At 44.7% G+C, this 21,519-nt stretch overlaps 1 protein-coding gene across 1 annotated transcript in view; it reads right to left on the bottom strand.

Moving 5' to 3' along the window:
- The window catches only part of T265_09682 (hypothetical protein), a gene marked incomplete at both ends in the record, with an annotated part of 84,391 nt that overhangs the window by 27,443 nt on the left and 35,429 nt on the right, over window positions 1–21,519 (bottom strand). The window contains 5 exons of the mRNA XM_009175837.1: window positions 2,646–2,688; window positions 5,430–5,513; window positions 7,806–7,928; window positions 16,599–16,693; window positions 19,628–19,711. Of these exons, the coding sequence (XP_009174101.1) occupies window positions 2,646–2,688; window positions 5,430–5,513; window positions 7,806–7,928; window positions 16,599–16,693; window positions 19,628–19,711 (429 nt within the window). The remainder of the gene's footprint in view (window positions 1–2,645; window positions 2,689–5,429; window positions 5,514–7,805; window positions 7,929–16,598; window positions 16,694–19,627; window positions 19,712–21,519) is intronic.

Here is a 21,519-nt window from a genome sequence, read left to right as displayed (position 1 = left end):
ACTGCACAATAGCACTAAGGACAACGCAGATAGCACACTATTCACCTTGATAACAGTTAATTGGTCTAGTGAGCGTGTGACGGCTAACTCAACCATTTTGCGCAGTCAATCAGCCTCTTGTGGGGCAGATACCAACAGGACCACTCGAACTTAAGGGTTTCTGGGCAGTCCAAACTAAGTCCTAAAGCCGACGACAAATGGCGTCCAAACTAGGAATGGTATGTTATAGATACCATCACGTTAGTAAGTTAGTACCATTATCATGTTAGTATCCCACGAAACAGTCAGTCGGCTGGCTCAAGGTACGCTATTGGAGGACGATGTCCACATTTGAAGGGCCTTCAAAGATAGGGGACTCAGCAGACACAGAATTGGTCAAAAGATTGAGTGATATGTCCAAGTTAAGACAGACTACACGTGTATGATGAGTTGCTGCATTCTCCATCCAAGAGTCTAACCGTTAAGATGCATAGAGGGCCAAAGGAACTATCGTCCTCAAGTACATGAGCCCGTGTTCAGATGTGACGGGCTAAGGACGACACGAAACAGTTCCATCGGTAAGCGCGAACATGATCAAAATAAAAACAGCATTAAAGAAGTGCCTCCGTCTTCATCGACAGATAAGACACAATTGGTCCAACGCCACGTCATCGATTCGCTTCCACTCATGGCTTAAAAATAAAGCTTTTACATTTTGATGCGAAGGATGAGAGGACTCTCAATAAGCGGTTAGGGATGAGTTTCAATGTATTCGTGGATAAAATAGACCGCTTCTTCCAGTGAAACATTTAGCTTCGTTTTCTGTTTGACCACAGAACTGTATGCGACTCTTCGGGTAACGGGAAACTCAACTGAATCTCTTGTTCATGATATTCTTCAACACACATAAAGGCTGTCTCAGATTTCAGCTGGTTTGCTATTCGAGGTGCTGCAGTGTATTTTTCTTGATATGCATATGGTTGACGGAAAACGGTCATTGTGAAAAGAGGGCTTCGAAGAGTTCATGTGTGCAGTGTCAAAAAAATATGCTGCGATATCTAGAAAAACCTGCTTACCGAAACATGAGACAATCTTTCTCTATCGAATCCAGTTGGAGAATATTATGGACGAGAGATTCAGCTGAGTCTCTCGATAATCATTGGCAAACGAATGTATTTCATCAGTCGCGCGAGCTAGTTTCTACCGCATTTCCCTGAACTGGTGACCGTACCTTTCCCAGTATCTAATGTTTGTTTTCCTTTCTGAACTGAGCCTGAAAAACATTGTCAAACTAAATTCGGTGCCTCATTTATTTCTTGTTCACTACAAGGGTAGTTACTGTGGCTTGTGGAACAGTTCGTTTCTGTCTAGCGAACTCCGAATTGGTGAAGTTTCGCGACATACCGAAAGCGATGTATCCAAACTCACGATTGTGTAGCTGGTGCGACTGTCATTGCCATACACGTCGTGTAGTTCTGATCAACTGGGCGTCTTGAGGTCCTGATCATTTAGGGTACTTGCTAACGCATTTTGCAAGGACGATTTTAGCAAAACTGACAAGACAGCTGTCTATCAGTCACTCAGATCTTAGGCGTTTCACAATGAACTAGTAAGTAAACATGACAATAATACCTACCGAACTATTGTGAACAGAGTTTAATTCATGTTTTCGCCAAACTACATTTTTGGGACTAATCAACTAAATATTCACTGTGGAAACCACGGATTGCTGGCTTGATGCACTGCGACACACCAGAGGGCAGAATAATGAAGGCTTTGTCACACAACACGTTGCTAGTATGGAACCAACCATCCGTGCGTATGGAGTAAATGGAATACGGAAGCTGGTAGGTAGTCGCCCAACCAGCTTAAAACCATGCTTGAAACGAAAGACTGTGAATTCGGCATCAATATCGAATCTTTCGCCTGAGGCAACCACCCTGGAAACCTCATCAGCGACAGAAGCAATTTAGGAGAAGCGAAAATTACGGAGGTCCATATCGATGTTCAGTAGTACGGAATACTAATACAATGACTGACAACACGCGCAGTTAGACAGTAGCGAGCGAACAGGCCTGTAAGCAGACTTGAAAGAGAAACGAGGGGGATAACATGCTGAGAAGCTGAAGCTGAATGAGTGGGCATGTGTATGTGTGGTTAATCCAGGCACAGGTAACCATAAGTAGGTAGGTAGAAACGCAAATGATATACACACGCCGAGCGCGCGAGAAAACAACCACGCAGCTTGACCAAACACACTGCCATGAGAAGTGTCGATGAACCACCAACATCACCACAACCATCGCCACAAGCTGTGTTGCTGCATGTTGTCGTACACATATCACAAGGGAGAGAAGAGGAAATCGATAAGGGACACGATCCGGCAGTATCGGGAATGTGAGTAACCAGGCTGGCTAGCATGCATAAATGGGCCGACTGGGTGAGTGGATGAGCGTCAACGAGAGTGAACTGAAGCGAGTCAACTTACAGGTGTCCTCCTTTTTCACTGAATCGACAAATATAAATGTGTGCGTGTATGGGTGGAGGTGCGTAAAAATCGGCCGCATCGGAATAAGCAGAAAGCAACTGGGAAAATCTACAACAACCATCCACTCGATAACAGATCCATGCGAGGCATGAAAATGGATGATTTTTAAATGACTTACTAGAGAAGTTCCGGGTAGCAAGCATAGTAGTGAGAATGGCGCCCTAAAAAATGGACATAACAGAAGTGAATGTTTCTGCATAGTATGTTGGCTTGGGTTGAATAACACAATGAGTAGGTAGAGTGAAAGAGTGATTCATACAAAGAATTTCTGTGTCCAAACTACGAGAAATTCATAAGCACTTTGCTTGGATGCTGACCGACCATCTGACATGGGTACAGCTGCGAAACAGACGATGCTTTCTCTCAATGACTTCCCACAAACTGGGTATCTGAAACCTAGGAACGTCATCAGGTAATCGGGCTGAGATGGATTAGTGGGTGCGAATTCACTGACCGGAAGATCCGTGGTTGGAACTTGACCTCTGCGTCTCGACGCCCCCTGTCTAGACTTGAGTGACCTGAAGGTATCCCAGCCTCGTGCTTCTTTCGGATGGCATGGAAGTTAGGCACCGATAGGGCAAAAATTTTTTTCTCAGGCAGAAGAATAAGTGAATAAAAGATTTGACTACGTGAGACAATACGTTGCAGCAAATAGAAACTCATCCACCGATCTTTTCACAAAGGTGTAGTTGAAAGTCGTTAGCTTGACTTACCACATCCATTATTATAACATAAATATAAAACGACGAGGTAGAACCATTCACTCCACTACGGTGTCTGGTGGTGTTGACCAACCGGATGGTAATCCAGAATAACTACTCCCCTCATGGTACATTAGCTTTTCTTAACATTCCTCTGCTCGTGTACTGGGGGAAAGGGGTGAATGGCGCGACCAAATATGAATTGTGAAGACAAAATTTCGCCCAAACAAGTAGAACACTGACATCGTCAACAAGAACAGCATCCCCAAAGAAGGAAATCCTGGAGCTACAGAGTGAATGAGTCACCGGAGACTTTGCGAGGTACACCGTGCTATGCAACGAAACAATGAACGGCAAAGTTTATTTGTTCCTAGACACTGCTCACAGCTGAGACATATTGTGCGGAAAATGGAAAGCGAACAGAAAAATATTCAGTGTGTTCGAACGCATTAGGGACATGCTCAAAACAGGACCCCGTGGAATCCATCCAAACCTAGTGTTGATGCGCCTGAGATTACTTGTCGAAGTTACGTGACATCATAGCACGCACGTTCAGACGATACGTTCAACGGAAGGCGGAGAAGCTTAACACCGAAGTTAGCTCTCTTCTTCAGTCAGAGAAAAGTCAAATGCTCATTATCTGAATACTTTAAAGCACGGGTCAGCTGAGATCATTCTCTCAAGCCAGTAAACGCAATATCAACGCTGACAACCGTAATCTGTTCATAGTGTAGATGCGCCATCTACTTGGGTACGCAGCAAACTGCCGCCGAGACAGTTCGATCACACGCCGCTCGCTAACGAGACATCCTAGACGTACGCAGCACACGAATGATGCGAAGAACTGATTGTGAAACAGATCGTCAAACAGTCCAAATAAAGATGAACATGCACCTTCTCAAGCAGAGCACATCATCATCGACAGCATGACATCAGTGTTCAACACCGATGCTGCCGTACAACCATGATTTATTTGAAAGCCTTATTGTAAAGAGAAGAGTAGAGGTGGATGGGGAAGGGACTTAGTGCTAGCTTAACACAATCATTCCGAGGTGCCTACACCTCCAGACATTCATTCAGGCAATCTGGATAGATACTGACAACAAGAACGCCACTGACGTCGGATGGCAGCCATATCTTGTAGTGTCTCCAACCAGGCACAGTGAGGATCACGCGGTCCCCATCCTGGAAGGCGAGTAGCACCGACAGCACCCAAGCGTTTCGTGATCTTCTTCATACTGCTCTGCCAAGTCAAGGGTTGACCACCAGCAGTTAATGAGAAAACGTTCGGAAGTTCAGGCTCATCGGCATCAATTGGCCTTGGTATTCATAAATTCATCCTCCGGACTTGCGAGTTTGAGTTTACACAGGAAGGAGAACGTTCGGAAGGTTACGCATGCGAATAAGAGCAAATTAAAGGTGGCGCTACCTATCCCGCGAAAAGCTTCATCGGTATTGTTCGCGGAACCCGACAACGGATGTCAGCCCGTATATACATATATATTCCTACGTTGGTAGAATGAGGACAGTAGTGGAGCTAATGAAAGGAAGGGAAATTTCGTCTATTCACCATTAACTTGAAGATAATTATTCGCCCGTATCCCCACGCTGTGAGAAAACAACGTGAGCATCTATTTAAAAATAGCACGACGTGTACGGCCCCAGGTAAATATTCAGTATGTGGGTAGGGAACATGCAACGGAGGCGTATGCGACTTCAAAAATAGCCTTCACTAGACAAGCGAGCACGGTCTAGACAGAAAGTGATTAAAATTAATGCTCCCTGAACAAAGCGACCCGCCGTATGACATCTCAGTTGTGTTTTGCCGTACGTGGTTGAATAGCGGGACAAGCAAGACAGAGCAACATCAAGAAACAGAACGTCAAAGTTCTTCGCTCCTTGCACCAAGTGAATTGTTTGCACGGAAAGCGTTGCTATAGGCAGAGCAAATAGAATAGAAATCTAGGGAAGATGTGGATTCTTGGTCATTGTCTCGAGAAAGTAATAGATTGATGAGGTGGATCCCTAATAGAATCCAACATTCCATCCCACAAATGTGTGCAATACGAAGAATTAATTCGGATTTCCAAAAACTACCCGGTGATTGAACGCGATTGTGACATAGACACTGACAAATAGCACAATGTGAGAAAATGGGGAACTCGTGCTTTAATGAAGATTTGGTCATCCTTAAGGCTTACCTTGAGCTTACGGCGAGCATTGAATTTCTTCAAGCATTCCACGGTTTCTTGTCGGTGCACCATGGAGGCAACTCGCTCTCGTTGCTGGAAGTAAACAAGTGAAAAGGTGGTATTACAAGTAAGGCTACGTTGTCCCAAAACATTCAATCCAAAAACAGGTCACTTTACTGGGCGCAATTTAATCAGTAAGAGCTCCAGATGGGTCGGTGGTCAAGACGCAAACCGAATGTTGAGTGGTTCGAACCCGATTCCCGTCGAGGCTTCGGTAATGTGATAATATCTCAACCCACATGTTTCCTTCGGATGGCATGGTAGCTAGCCACCGTAAAGGTGATAATTATTCCGGTGGTGAATTAGAGACACCAATCATCATTAGGTGCTAACGACCAGTTTATACGATGTCTTGAGACTTGAAGGTCACACTGGCTCACCTGATTTACGCAGAGCTCGCTGGCTCGAAATCATATTCTGGTGGCTAACGGGATTCTAACACGTACTGGACCAGTCAACAGTTCAATCTATACGGATAAGTCTGGAAACACAGAACGGTGAGAAAGATAAAGCAGGAGTTTTGGAACCAAGATCGTGATGTCGAAGCTACTATGATCACCGACAGCACGATATCCGTGTTCAGAAGTGATGCTTCGCTACCGTACCGCCAAAGCCATACAACTAAGACAAGTGAAACAGTATTACGTTAGCAAAGACTAAAATGAACAGATACGAGACAACCAATGGAGGGTGACCTAAAGCTGGTCCTATTGGGCGTGTACTCTAAGACAGTAGTAAAATTAGCGTGTTCATATCGCCACTTCCCACCCATGGCCATGGAGTACTTCTTCAGTTTGTTTGATGATCTCAGATTACTTTACAACTGACGGAGTGCTCTTACCTATCGGACCATGAGTAGTAAAAGCAGTGAATATGTATGGACAATCAGTAAGCCCGGAGGTGGTTGTGAACAACATTTTATCCTCAGAAAAAATGACGCCTTTAGTTAGAAACAGCTGATATCTGTCAAACTAAGGGCCTCAGAATGTGGGAATACGTTGCTCGACAAAAAAATTCAGACAGAATCTACCGTTACTGTACACGTAGGCACGGGAGCTGGGGATGTTGGTGCCGGATTGTTGCACGGGTGAATCATTTGACAAAATCGATGTATGAGGCTGGAACACTACACGTCCTGCATATTGTTTTCCAACAAAGAGTCCTATGATTTGATCAACAATGTCGGTTACATGAATGCCCCGAAATAAGGCATCTCAGTCAACAGTACTGCGTTGTTAAATACACTATTAGTCACATTGTTCAGCATTCGAGATGACACATACAGTAGGTCCCGAAAGGACAAGCATCATTCACAGGATATGGCCAAACTGATCTTGTTCGGGGGACTCCCTTCAGAGGCACCACGTCTATCCAGCTTAACTTAAACTTGGAGGCAAGTGCATGAAACAAAACAAATACCCTTACAACAATCACCGGTAAAGTCAACGAAAACCTTACATGGTAAGTGGTTTGTAAACCTCAGATAGGGAGCCGCTTTTACAGATACTATCTGGAATTGAACAGGAAATCCGTTTGGGTCCAAGCTTGTATGCGAATTCAGTGTAACTATTTACACTTTGTTGTCCAATTGGCGCCGAAGACGTCTAAAACTGCTTGACGGGTGATCGGAGTGATGTACGGTGTTATCATCGAGCGATATTGGCGTTCGAAGCTCTAGGTTACGGCTGGAGTCATCATTCAAAGATTGTCTATCTCTGGACAGACTGTCCGAAGAAAACAATTTGCATGATTCATGGAGCACATTCCTGTACGGAACTTTCCTCAGAGAGGAGACCGATTCACTATAGATCGCTTGTGGTCAGTGTAGGCTCGCTTACGTAGGTCTCAGAGATCTTGGCGGAACAAGACCACGTGCACTAATTTGACGAAACGTGCGGGCAATCTATTAGGCAGTTACTATCAGAAGTGACTTGACCAAAACAGGGATTGATGTGCCTTTGAAACTTCGAGAAAGAGAGAGGGGGAGAGAGAAAAATAAACCTCACACTACTATTTATCACATTCACCTGAGTCTCTATCATGCTCTCTCTCTCTCACACACAGCGAATACGCAGCGAAAACGCCAAAACTAACTAACTAACTATGACCCTTATCGCCAGTTTTGGAGTCATTGGTCCAGTGAAAATGATTAAACGCTACTGTTGCTATTTGAGTTGTGACCAAATCATCGATACGCCGAAACATCACCTAGTATGCACGTCAGCTGAAAAAAAACTGCAGTGATTATTTTCACGCAGTGTGAAGCTCAATAACCCATGAAGGTTTGATAAACATGCAGTACTCATTTTGTTCAAGAAGACGTACACAAATCCACGGATGCTTGAGCGCTTCGGCCGCGGTGATTCGACGAGAAGGGCAAACCGTAAGCATGGCGTTGATGAGGTTTTTCGCCTCTGGAGTGACGGTATCCCACTCAGGAGAAGGATACTGGGGAGAAAACGAAAGCCAATCAACCATGGACGGATGAAAAGATACTGACAGATTATATTAAAGGTCATGAAATCAAATTTCACTTAAGGGGCGGTGACGTATATGATATGAAGATGGGTAAACAGTTTCTATGCTCTTCACCTCCGCATAACGAGGTGAAGTACCTGCCGCACTAAACGTTTTGACCAAGTCGAACGCTTTTATGTGATTCCCAAGTCAACCGAACCTACGATGAATTCTGAAAACCTCGCGGCCTGAAAGGTGACAACTTCTGGCCGGGTGTTTAACCAGTAGCAAAACCGACTCTCCTCAAAAATCTTTCACAGTTGATGTAATTTCTGCCGCGCATTCCGGATAAAGAAATAGACAATGACCCTCCTTCCAGTATGGTTGCATGTGAAGTTTCACCACTCCCTGTGACAAGTGTAGTAAAGGTTAAAAACAATAACCAGAGAACATTATCTCCTCTGTCCATTTGGATAACACACCCTTCTGTCAAGACAGACTTTGTGTTGACGATCTTCCGGAGCGTCCCCTGTTGAGTGAACGGGGTTATAAGCAATGCGAGGTTGAAAGAACCGAATGCCCCTCAAAGTTAAGGCCCTTCGAGATGTGGACCGTCAGTGCGCACGACACTGCTCCAACGGTTAACGGAATGTAGAGATGTAGTCAACGTAGTCTCTGATTTGTCGAAATCCCACGTGATGCTCACGGGTCAGGGTTTCGCGTGCTGCCATGGGACGACGAATAGTCCGTGGCGCCAGAAGCCTTATAACAATGAAAGATGTGGCTACCACATTCGCTGCTGGTATCCTGTTTGAACACGGACTCACCTCAGTTGTCTTGAGATGGTCCCTGTCTCCCAGGTAGACACAAACAAGTTGGACAGGGAATGACTGTTGTAATAAGGAGCATGATGGCGCTCGACTATACCCGAGCACTTCCGATACTAGCATTTCTGCTTCGGGCCCGCAGCCCGAATAGGGATTGACTGATAGCCAGCTGATGTGTTGCTAGAAGTAGTTTGGCCAGTTTTTCTTCTCCTTAGCTGGAAATCAGATAGCTATTGTGGCCCTTGGTGACTGAACTCACATAGATAGCCAGCGTGTTGCTAGAAGTAGTTTGGCCAGTTTTTCTTCTCCTTAGCTGGAAATAGCCATTGTGGCCCTTGGTGACTGAACTCACTCACAGCTGACAAATCACTGATACGTAACCCATTCATATCACTGTCAAAACAATACGGTTGTACGAAGATGTTTATAAGAGTTGTGAAATGTACGTAACTTGTACCTCTGGGTGAACTCAGGCTAAACGGCACTATGCGAACTTTGGTATCTCTCGCAAAACCCATGCATGTATTGAGGTTCAAGAGACAAAACCACAGGGAGACAGTCTTGTTCCGCATAATTCTGAACGATTATCAGAATACGATCGTTCATGCGCAGATCGGTCACGGCGAAAGTCCTTTACGTAAACGTTTCTCAACGCAATGAGGAACTTCAAGCGAACTACTTGACCCAGGAAGATGACTGTTTATTTCCTAATGTTCACTACTATTCTTTTCGATTCTGGAGCTAATGGTCTATGCGCGGCACCAAAAATACAGACATCTACAGTGGTAACCTATCTAAACAGAATACTTATATCTGATATGCTGATTTCAGGCGCATTCACGTCCAATCCAAACATCAACCCACCGTTAAATAGCAAGGGCGTTGCTGGATCGCGAAGTTCCAGAACATGGAGAAAGCTTCTGCTGGATAAAAGCCGCGACATGCCCCAGTAAATTCCATCAATCGGCCAAAAGAACAAAAGTGTCAGAAATGAATTCGGGAGAAAGATGAAACGGCAATTCGTTGGCAGAATCATAATCGTCTTGAAATACGGGCTACGCGCTTTAAAGTGTAGTTCAGCTGGCCCTCATTAACATAATCTACAGAAAAACCAAATGCGCCTGAATGCAACGTCGATACCGGCCTTCCATCAGCGATAGAAATCCAGTACGAGACATAATTCCTCTTACGCAACAAGGCATCCGGCCAGTTTGCATCCTGAACCTTTCAAAAGTATTGAAACCACGGAAGATTTGGAACGAGAACACAATAGAAGTAGATTAGGTCTTCAAGAAGTGCACAGGAACATCAGACGAAAATTATGCCATAGATCTGTTAATCGTGGCATCCACTATGTCTTTTGTCACTGGTTTGTGCGGGTCAGTCGGTTGCTTAGGAAGATAGCTGACTATAAAGCTTCTTGAACAGGGATCGATGTGTCTTGCCACTAAACACTGATGATAACAGTACCCCCGTGCCTTTAGGGTTAATTGGTGTGTTCATTGTTCGAAGCATGTATAAATCGCTCGGAAGCGACAGTGAGGTTCGCGTCACAGAATGAAACCCCGGAAATTTTAAGGGTTGATTGTAAAACATGAAAACATCATCAACCGAACTATGTACATGCTCAGTGTGAAAAAGCCCACGTCACTAGAACTCTTCGTTTTATCACTCCCAAATTCCTCAAGACTGTAAAACTATAGTTAATACTGGAACAAATTTCCTAATGCAAATGTCAACCACACAAAAATTGTTGACTTTTCCACGCAAGAAGGATTTCTTTGTCCCATCTACAAGCAGTCGAGTGGTTGACGTGCAACAGCAGTGTGAAATTCTGTGCAAAAACGGAGTAGGAACAATGACGTAGCGTAAACTTCATCGAACCCTTTTGTTCACATACGCACGACACACACTAATTTTCCCGTGTAGATGGAAACAGACTGTCTTTTGCACGACGGCTTTCATCAACATTCTGATTGACAGCACAACATTGGTGTTCCGCGCTGATGCTTCGCTGACGTAATGAAAGGGTATATAGCCAAGTAACGATTTTTCCGCAGGAAGATACCGACCCTTGCACATCCTGCAGAAGCGCCCTTTGGATCGCCAGAGGTGAGCAGCCGGAAACTTGTGCGGACAGATGGTGTGCTGTACTGGGATCTTGGATTCTTGCTTCTGATACGCTGCACACATCAATATCAGGCGAGTCCACTGCGACAGCAAGGGCAGTTTGTTGTCCTGCTTGCTCCATAGCATCAACATCAAGAACAGTCAGATAAACCGGACTTTGGCACACCGGCTTCATCAGTAAACTTCTCATTTTCAGTCCACAACCAGAGGATATGGATGGGGTGACTGTTTNTTCACTTAAGGGGCGGTGACGTATATGATATGAAGATGGGTAAACAGTTTCTATGCTCTTCACCTCCGCATAACGAGGTGAAGTACCTGCCGCACTAAACGTTTTGACCAAGTCGAACGCTTTTATGTGATTCCCAAGTCAACCGAACCTACGATGAATTCTGAAAACCTCGCGGCCTGAAAGGTGACAACTTCTGGCCGGGTGTTTAACCAGTAGCAAAACCGACTCTCCTCAAAAATCTTTCACAGTTGATGTAATTTCTGCCGCGCATTCCGGATAAAGAAATAGACAATGACCCTCCTTCCAATATGGTTGCATGTGAAGTTTCACCACTCCCTGTGACAAGTGTAGGAAAGGTTAAAAACAATAACCATAGAACATTATCTCCTCTGTCCATTTGGATAACACACCCTTCTGTCAAGACAGACTTTGTGTTGACGATCTTCCGGAGCGTCCCCTGTTGAGTGAACGGGGTTATAAGCAATGCGAGGTTGAAAGAACCGAATGCCCCTCAAAGTTAAGGCCCTTCGAGATGTGGACCGTCAGTGCGCACGACACTGCTCCAACGGTTAACGGAATGTAGAGATGTAGTCAACGTAGTCTCTGATTTGTCGAAATCCCACGTGATGCTCACGGGTCAGGGTTTCGCGTGCTGCCATGGGACGACGAATAGTCCGTGGCGCCAGAAGCCTTATAACAATGAAAGATGTGGCTACCACATTCGCTGCTGGTATCCTGTTTGAACACGGACTCACCTCAGTTGTCTTGAGATGGTCCCTGTCTCCCAGGTAGACACAAACAAGTTGGACAGGGAATGACTGTTGTAATAAGGAGCATGATGGCGCTCGACTATACCCGAGCACTTCCGATACTAGCATTTCTGCTTCGGGCCCGCAGCCCGAATAGGGATTGACTAATAGCCAGCTGATGTGTTGCTAGAAGTAGTTTGGCCAGTTTTTCTTCTCCTTAGCTGGAAATCAGATAGCTATTGTGGCCCTTGGTGACTGAACTCACATAGGGCTGACAAATCACTGATACGTAACCCATTCATATCACTGTCAAAACAATACGGTTGTACGAAGATGTTTATAAGAGTTGTGAAATGTACGTAACTTGTACCTCTGGGTGAACTCAGGCTAAACGGCACTATGCGAACTTTGGTATCTCTCGCAAAACCCATGCATGTATTGAGGTTCAAGAGACAAAACCACAGGGAGACAGTCTTGTTCCGCATAATTCTGAACGATTATCAGAATACGATCGTTCATGCGCAGATCGGTCACGGCGAAAGTCCTTTACGTAAACGTTTCTCAACGCAATGAGGAACTTCAAGCGAACTACTTGACCCAGGAAGATGACTGTTTATTTCCTAATGTTCACTACTATTCTTTTCGATTCTGGAGCTAATGGTCTATGCGCGGCACCAAAAATACAGACATCTACAGTGGTAACCTATCTAAACAGAATACTTATATCTGATATGCTGATTTCAGGCGCATTCACGTCCAATCCAAACATCAACCCACCGTTAAATAGCAAGGGCGTTGCTGGATCGCGAAGTTCCAGAACATGGAGAAAGCTTCTGCTGGATAAAAGCCGCGACATGCCCCAGTAAATTCCATCAATCGGCCAAAAGAACAAAAGTGTCAGAAATGAATTCGGGAGAAAGATGAAACGGCAATTCGTTGGCAGAATCATAATCGTCTTGAAATACGGGCTACGCGCTTTAAAGTGTAGTTCAGCTGGCCCTCATTAACATAATCTACAGAAAAACCAAATGCGCCTGAATGCAACGTCGATACCGGCCTTCCATCAGCGATAGAAATCCAGTACGAGACATAATTCCTCTTACGCAACAAGGCATCCGGCCAGTTTGCATCCTGAACCTTTCAAAAGTATTGAAACCACGGAAGATTTGGAACGAGAACACAATAGAAGTAGATTAGGTCTTCAAGAAGTGCACAGGAACATCAGACGAAAATTATGCCATAGATCTGTTAATCGTGGCATCCACTATGTCTTTTGTCACTGGTTTGTGCGGGTCAGTCGGTTGCTTAGGAAGATAGCTGACTATAAAGCTTCTTGAACAGGGATCGATGTGTCTTGCCACTAAACACTGATGATAACAGTACCCCCGTGCCTTTAGGGTTAATTGGTGTGTTCATTGTTCGAAGCATGTATAAATCGCTCGGAAGCGACAGTGAGGTTCGCGTCACAGAATGAAACCCCGGAAATTTTAAGGGTTGATTGTAAAACATGAAAACATCATCAACCGAACTATGTACATGCTCAGTGTGAAAAAGCCCACGTCACTAGAACTCTTCGTTTTATCACTCCCAAATTCCTCAAGACTGTAAAACTATAGTTAATACTGGAACAAATTTCCTAATGCAAATGTCAACCACACAAAAATTGTTGACTTTTCCACGCAAGAAGGATTTCTTTGTCCCATCTACAAGCAGTCGAGTGGTTGACGTGCAACAGCAGTGTGAAATTCTGTGCAAAAACGGAGTAGGAACAATGACGTAGCGTAAACTTCATCGAACCCTTTTGTTCACATACGCACGACACACACTAATTTTCCCGTGTAGATGGAAACAGACTGTCTTTTGCACGACGGCTTTCATCAACATTCTGATTGACAGCACAACATTGGTGTTCCGCGCTGATGCTTCGCTGACGTAATGAAAGGGTATATAGCCAAGCAACGATTTTTCCGCAGGAAGATACCGACCCTTGCACATCCTGCAGAAGCGCCCTTTGGATCGCCAGAGGTGAGCAGCCGGAAACTTGTGCGGACAGATGGTGTGCTGTACTGGGATCTTGGATTCTTGCTTCTGATACGCTGCACACATCAATATCAGGCGAGTCCACTGCGACAGCAAGGGCAGTTTGTTGTCCTGCTTGCTCCATAGCATCAACATCAAGAACAGTCAGATAAACCGGACTTTGGCACACCGGCTTCATCAGTAAACTTCTCATTTTCAGCCCACAACCAGAGGATATGGATGGGGTGACTGTTTCCATCGCACAGAGCTCACAGCACTAAGCATCGTTGGTGTAACGTTCACTTCTTTGAATATCAATGAGGACTTACTTCCGACCTTGTGCACAACGATTTGTGTTCCATCATTTCTTCATCAACGCGCTCGCAGGTAAGATTATATTCTGGTAGTCACTTACCTATCCTCGATTACAGAGATTAATAGTTGATTACCACTGACACTAGTTTAACTACCGATGACACTGAAGTCACGGAACAAGGATCATTAAACGAAATGCAAAGCAACCAGACCGGGAGCTGTACATGTTCCAACTACCCCAACCCACTTTCATCCACCGTCCTTAAACACGGTCGGAATTCTTGTTCTCAAGCGTTTTCTCCTTGGGTTTGTATTTTACTCACAGCCTTCGTTGGTTTGATACAAAAATTATATATGCTTTTCGTACAGTCGATTAAAAGTCTAGATAACACCCTGTCGGCTTCGGATTTCTTGAAGTTCATCAGATAGACCTAGTCCCTATTCTTTCCTCAACCTTAGTCCTCGGTCGGACGCTGCATTATACGCATGTTGCAATAGACAATCATTTGCAAGTCAACTTGCTGCTCATGGAAAACCCAGCTGTATTTCACCGGAATCCCAAATGAATACCTTGGATAAAGGTCGCCTCATGTTTCAGCTGAAACGATTTTGAAGACATCGGAGTGTCTAAATACTGCTCAGTAAGCCGATGAAAATTTGGAGAGCCCACCACCGGTTTCGTCCTTCTTGGAACTCGTCGAGTGGATCTAGGCGCCGAATTCACAAAAACGTTACTTCCTACCTATTTACCATACCAAAAGGTACTTGACGAGTGTTCACCTACTTCTGTATTTCAAATCGCAGATTTCCCAAATACTGTCTCAAGTTCGGGACGGAGTTCTCATAAACTACTTGACCCATCCGACCGAATATAGAAAGCCATCCACTTAATCCACTGCCTGAAGTTGTCTGGTCTTTCACTGATAGCACACGGTTTCCCTGTATCCTACTGCCTGCTTTCAGTGAGTGTTCTTAATTGGTAGAACACGTTCCCTTTTGTTCATTTCAATCAATTCAACCGACTTTATCCAATCAGTTACTTCTTCCAAGCGGTCAACCCCATTCTTCTCCACCACCTTCGCATAATCAACGGAGGAAAATTTCACCATTATTCGCCACCTCCAGTGCTACTCTCCTCACAAGGAGTTGACACCCTGGTTAAACAAATATCTAAACGTTATTTTGGATCCAAGGAGTGAGTAATTAAAACCCGACCAAGCTTTGGTTGCAAAGTTCCCGATTGGGCACTGAAATAGAGTAATCAGGCATAGGCAGGAGGCATAGGTCACAAATCTTACTCCAACGAGTCGCAACAATCAGTAGCTCTTATCCCACCGGCTGTGCTATTAAGAGACCCACTTGGCTAGTATCATGAATAAAGCAAACCCATTTTTGCAGCAGCATAACCTCAGAAGAGCCATAGCCTTAACTGTGAAGTTCAAAGAGCTAGACACCTTTCCCTATCAAGCGACGGAACGGATCGATACGGTACTCTGACCTGTTTAGAACTACTAGTCATTCAATTAATGCATAGTAGTGGGTAGCATCGATATCTGCCGACAGTATGCAATGAATTACAACATGAGGGATCGTAAAAGGTTGGCTTGCACAAGACAAAGACAAATCATCTCACCAGTGAGGCGATAAAACCGTGGTAAATTAATGAAACTGCACATTAACCGCACAGCGCCAATGGAGTCCCTTTGGCTAGGTCACGCATGAGCATTTTTTAATTGCATAAGGTCGAAAGTAGGGTCTGTCGTTTCAATCAAGCGCGCATAGGTAAAGAGATGGAGAATTATAAATTCAACTTGAGAATAATTATTTTCAAGGGGTTGAGTGATCACCACCCTTCAGGTTCTGCTAAAATTCACCCAGTTAGAAGTATACGGTCAGTTGCCACACCACTGAATAGGAGCTTTAGGCTAAATAACTCAACCAAATGAGATCGCGCCAATGAAAACGAATTCACAAGCCTAGTAAATCGCCTAGTAAATCGGAAACATGTCCGAAGTATGAAAACCCAGCTGCTACGAAGGACAGAAGCACCTCTACCAACAGTATTATCGATGAAGGGATACAATCCTAGCCGGGGCGAGTTGGACCAAGTGGTTAGAGCGCGAATTTACTGACCGGAAGGTCCATGGTTCAAACCCGACTTCCGATGGCCTTGGGCGACCTGGCAGTATCCCAGCCCTCGTGCCTCCTTCGTGTGGCAGGGCAGCTAGGCACCGAAAGGGTGCTACAGCTGAACGATTTATTATTATTATTATTATTATTATTATTATTATTATTATTATTACAGTCCTAGCTGGAGAAGTAAAACCCACAGTTAGACGGAGGCCGGAGTATTTTTGTATGAAATACATACAGGAAAATGAGAACTCACATCAAACGCTCCGGATTTGATTTGACTGTACAGTCGGTTCTGGTCTTCATCCCAGAAAGGAGGATAGCCGACCAATAAAATATACAGGATGACACCTGGGGGAAAACAAAGGTCATATAAAACATTCATACCGTGATCCAGACAATATTTTCACGCCTACCAATGTACCCACCTTAGCATGAAGCGAAATGCGGGGTAGAAAGTCTAGGGACAGATTTTTTATAGTTTTGTTAGACGGTGGAACCAGGTACCGAAACACGCTAAAAACCGTCTCAATTGACAGCGTTTGGAAAATCAGTCAAAGCGGTTTTGGATTCTGTTGTATCATGCTGTTGAATACCGACGAGATCGACAACATAACTGAGGTCTACCAAGGTTAAAACATCTAACCAAGAAGTCTCGTCCGTCTGTGTTCCTTGACTCCACTTTGCGACATAGCACATATCACTGGGATCTACGATTAAACAGCTTGGAGAGCTACTATTGGCCGGTTAACTTCAGCTCACCTCACACTGGTCGAAAAGTTGCAAAATCGGTGCACTCTCGCAAGAAGGATGGCTCAATTTCATATCGGCGTTCATTTTCTCGGTGCCACCTCATGGAATACCGTACAGAACGATCAAATCTGCCTTAACAAAGTGAGGATGGACAACCGTAGTCACGCTCGGTGATACCGTATTTGTTTAACTCCCTAAACTATGAAGTTTCACAAAGCTATAGTAAACCTAGTTCAAGCCAAATCAATTGCGTCACTGGCAAAGATTACTGGAAATCCATGAGGCGGATGTGCCTGATCGCTGCTATGACAAGCACTTTTCAGTAAGCTGAAGCTCAGTAGTCACAAACTCCAGCCTATTTGACGGCACATCTGTCTACAACCTGAATATCATGCAACAAACCAGTCATAGTTTCACTTGATGTAGCTTCCATATTCGGAAATGCACTCCTGCTAGAAACTATTGTCAACCTGTGCACGTGTATCGAAGCTGCAAACGTTGCATTATGCAGTTAACTGAAGAATTTCCTCTTGATGTACAGTTTCGTCTTAACGAAAAACTGTCGCCGAAAACAAAGCAGATACGGGGTCACGATTGAGCCCAGAACCTGCTGACATCTACACGGTCCCACTTGAGATTGAGAATGTTGGAAATATCAGTATCCCAAAACTGTTTACCTGTTGAGTTATTGCCAAAGTCATTTTATGGAAATTGGAATTTTGAATTTTCGCGCCCTTTACGCCATGTCGCAAATTGTTCCAAAAGGGCCGCGCTAAGCGCTTCCTCGTGGATCGGTCTTTTTGTCTCTATGCTAAAAGTGGTTAGGTGCGCGTCATAGCTGGGGTTTTGTGCGCTCTTTCCCAAATCGCGTATGGTCATTGATCATACCCTCTCAATTCGTAAAAATCCCTCAGAATCTCAGCTGTCGTGCTTCTTTTGGGTGACATGGCAGCCAGGCACCGAAAGGGTGTCAGAGCTGAATGACTTTTTTTATCGGTGCAACATTGAAAGGGTTGTGACCAAGAAGAGAACCAGATCTTCCTGCTAGACGTGTCACTGGCCATACAAACTTGTGGCTTTGATGTGTGTACCACAAGGCAATCTGAAGCGCTCAACACATGAACTTTAGTAGTTTTGTCCGTCTACAATAAAACAGAAGTCTTGTTCTCTGTCTCTCTTCCACATCTCAGGGAATGTGCTCCGATGACATGCTGGAACGCTATTAGGATCACTCTTAAGGAAGATGGTTATCCTGAACGGTTTCTCACACGTAATATGTAGAAAAGAAAAGAACCCGACGACAATATGTTAACCGAAAGTCATTCCGCAGTAGTAAGATAAACGTTCAATACGGCTGGACTTCTGTGTGCTTCCTCAACTGCATCCATGCTGCGCCTACAAAATAACGGCTAGCTAAAAGTGCTGACCTTGTGGATGAGTGTTCATGAATTCAAGCGCGCGTGTGATGCCACTTGCGTAGGTCGTATAGCGGACTATGGAACACTGCCCGAAGTGGTTCGCGCTGGGAAGTGAGATCAAAATCCATAGTTCTATTCTAGCCCAGCCAGCCGACACGGGGCACGTCGTTACTCGGGACACTGTATTTTGGATTGCGTATCAGGTGCCACAAAAATGATGAAAACCGGTCAGGTTAAACAACCTCGTCATCCGACTCCTAACGCCTGAAGTTTGTGCGTGAACTAACTCAGTGTCACTTGTCTGAGGGCCGTTTCTCCCGTCTAACCTAAACGTATTAGATTGCCTTTTCCCTGCCTAAAAAGCAGATTCTCATACCCTTAAGTCTACCTAATTGCGAATGATCCGTTTTTATTACGTTTAACCCTGTACGTGATAGGCGTCAGTCAGATGTACTGTATTCGCTTGGCGTTTCCTTTTCCCATGACGAATCACATAAGCTAGCTTGCCAAGTGGCCTTAAGAAGAAACGAGCACAACCAACTCATAACTTTAAGTGGACTGCTCCTCCCCGTACTAACACAACAGAAAAGTACACCAAGTTGTATTGTTGGTGAGATAGTCGTCATTTGGAAGGAGTTAGAAAGATACCGACTCAGCTCTTACTGACAAGGCAAGATTATGCGACCCTGATGGAGAGCAGATCAGCACAAGCGGGAATGTTTGGAGGGAAGCACTGTACATAGTTGTACTGTACGGAGTATTTGAGGTCGCAGAGCTGGGTAACAGTAATGAACGGTCAACGGTCCAACGTTTACTATTAGGAACCATTGCTTGCGCTTTCTAGTTTCTAGGCCTCATTAGCGTTACAAAAACTGACTAGAATGAGTGATAACAAAGACCTGCAGACTGGATGGTGTGGCCATATGGAATGTGCTCAGACGCATTGGTACAACGAGCACACAGTAAGTGTGCAGAGAAAACGTAGAAAAATCAACGTTTAATAACTGAACGCAAGTGAACATGCCTAAACCGATTAGGCCAACTAAAACAAGTGAGCGAAACATCAACAGTGGTGGCAACATTTGTTTTAAAAAATTACAAAGTGCACACGTACCACAAGCCCAAATATCTACAGCCTTTCCGTAGGGTTCCTTGCGCAACACTTCCGGGGACAGGTAGCCTGGAGTTCCGGCGAAACCTGAGGTCATTAGAAATAATAATCTGAAACTGTCTGTTGTACAAAAAAGTACAGAAGTCAAATTTATTACCCGGGCCAACAGCCTTTTAAATTGTGTGTTTTCAACTATGCATATCATTTTAGAGCTTGAGGGGTTAGCCCTTGTAACAAGAAAAAAATTAGCACTGCAAAAAAGTTTTATAATCAGGAGGAATGGGAAGGTGATCTATACTTCCACACAAAAGGAAGCAAACAGGTGAGACTGAGAGCCTCTGTAATTCTCAAAGCAGTGCTTCTCAAAGGAATGCGACGAAAAGGTGGAGGGACTGATACACAAGTTGGGTAGACGGCGGCGAATCATCATCATCGACAGCGTCACCTCAGTGTTCAACACCGATGCTTCACTGCCGTACGGCGGTGAAATGGGTTTGTTTACTATCGTAGGCAGCTGTGATCACTTGTCGTAGTTGTTAAGCTCAGGTTACCTTAGTGATTAAGGCGCGAACTAACTGATCGGAAGTTGGGGGTTGAAACCCAACTTCGGCATCTCGGGTTCTCCCCTCTAAACTTGAGCAACCTGACAGCATCTCAGACCCCTCGTGCTTCTCTCTGGTGACATGGCAGCTATGTACCGAAAGAACGTTACAGTAGAAGGATCATTAGTTTTACTGGTTATTGTTGCAGTTGTTTCATCCATCAAGATGTAAATCGAAATCGGGTGTTCGAACAAGGTAAGCAGAGAACAAAATGGTCGAAAAACCAAAAGTTCAGATCCGACTAAATTGCAACACATGATCCGGTAAGTTCAACAGTATCGAGTCATCTTCGAAGAGGATTGCCCGCAGTAAGTGTGGCCAAATAAATTATGTGGTTTTCCAGCAGTGGAGCATGTGTCAACACCGATGTTGCTGCCTCTGGAAGGAATCGATGTAATCTGTTTCCGCTGTACGTCATACCGTCCCCACGAGTTGTCATTGCTTAACAATAGGTAGTGTAACACAAACAGCCGAGACCTTCGTTTATCACATAGTGCATAGGTTCACCATGGTAAGGTTATCCCGTCGCCTGATATGTAAGCTGTACACTCATATGGCTATGACTGACAGACCCAAAGATGCAAAATGGCACGGAATGTTATCAGAACTATTATGAAGGGGGCAATGAAATGTGGTACATTGGCATCTGAACCCATCGATACACAACGGTTAATTTCGGCCTTGAACCTGGGCTCAAGTAAATCGACTTATCGCAAATACCATGCCTGGGATGCAGCATAATGGTAGCAGAAACCCCCGAATAAGCATCGGCCACTAGTTACGCAAGCTCAAGATAAGGCACGCGGACCAGCACTGTCTTACGATCAGCATGGCCGAGACAACCAAGAGCAAGCACCCGAAAGATGCCTGGGAAAAGTCAGGTAAGTTATCCGTCGCTTTCTCACGGATCCAACAGGTTACACACATCAAGGAAACCAAGGGATCAGACGATGGATTTTCCGAAAGGCCTCCAGTCAGCTGATGAGTTTCCCAAAGCTAAATGTTAGAGTGCGACGTGCACCACAATCACTGCAAAAAACACATTGCGATCATGTTCAATTAGGAATCAAGTGCGTCACAGATATAACCGCCTGGAAATTTGAGTGGTGAAAAAGACTTATTTGCGTGCTTCTGAAAAACCACCAAACCACGCGAAATGTTGAAATTATTCGATTGCCGATCTTGTTGTGGTGTTGCCGTGATGGTTGGATACGCGAACTTAGTGGATAACGAAGTTTAGTCGGAAAGCAGAAAGTGGATTTAAACACCAGGAGAGCATAACTTCCTCTTTAC

This window comes from Opisthorchis viverrini (genome assembly GCF_000715545.1).
Source record: "Opisthorchis viverrini unplaced genomic scaffold opera_v5_297, whole genome shotgun sequence".
Lineage (NCBI taxonomy): Eukaryota > Metazoa > Platyhelminthes > Trematoda > Opisthorchiida > Opisthorchiidae > Opisthorchis > Opisthorchis viverrini.
Note: the sequence above shows the minus strand (reverse complement) of the source record. Positions and strands in the feature narration are given on the sequence as shown.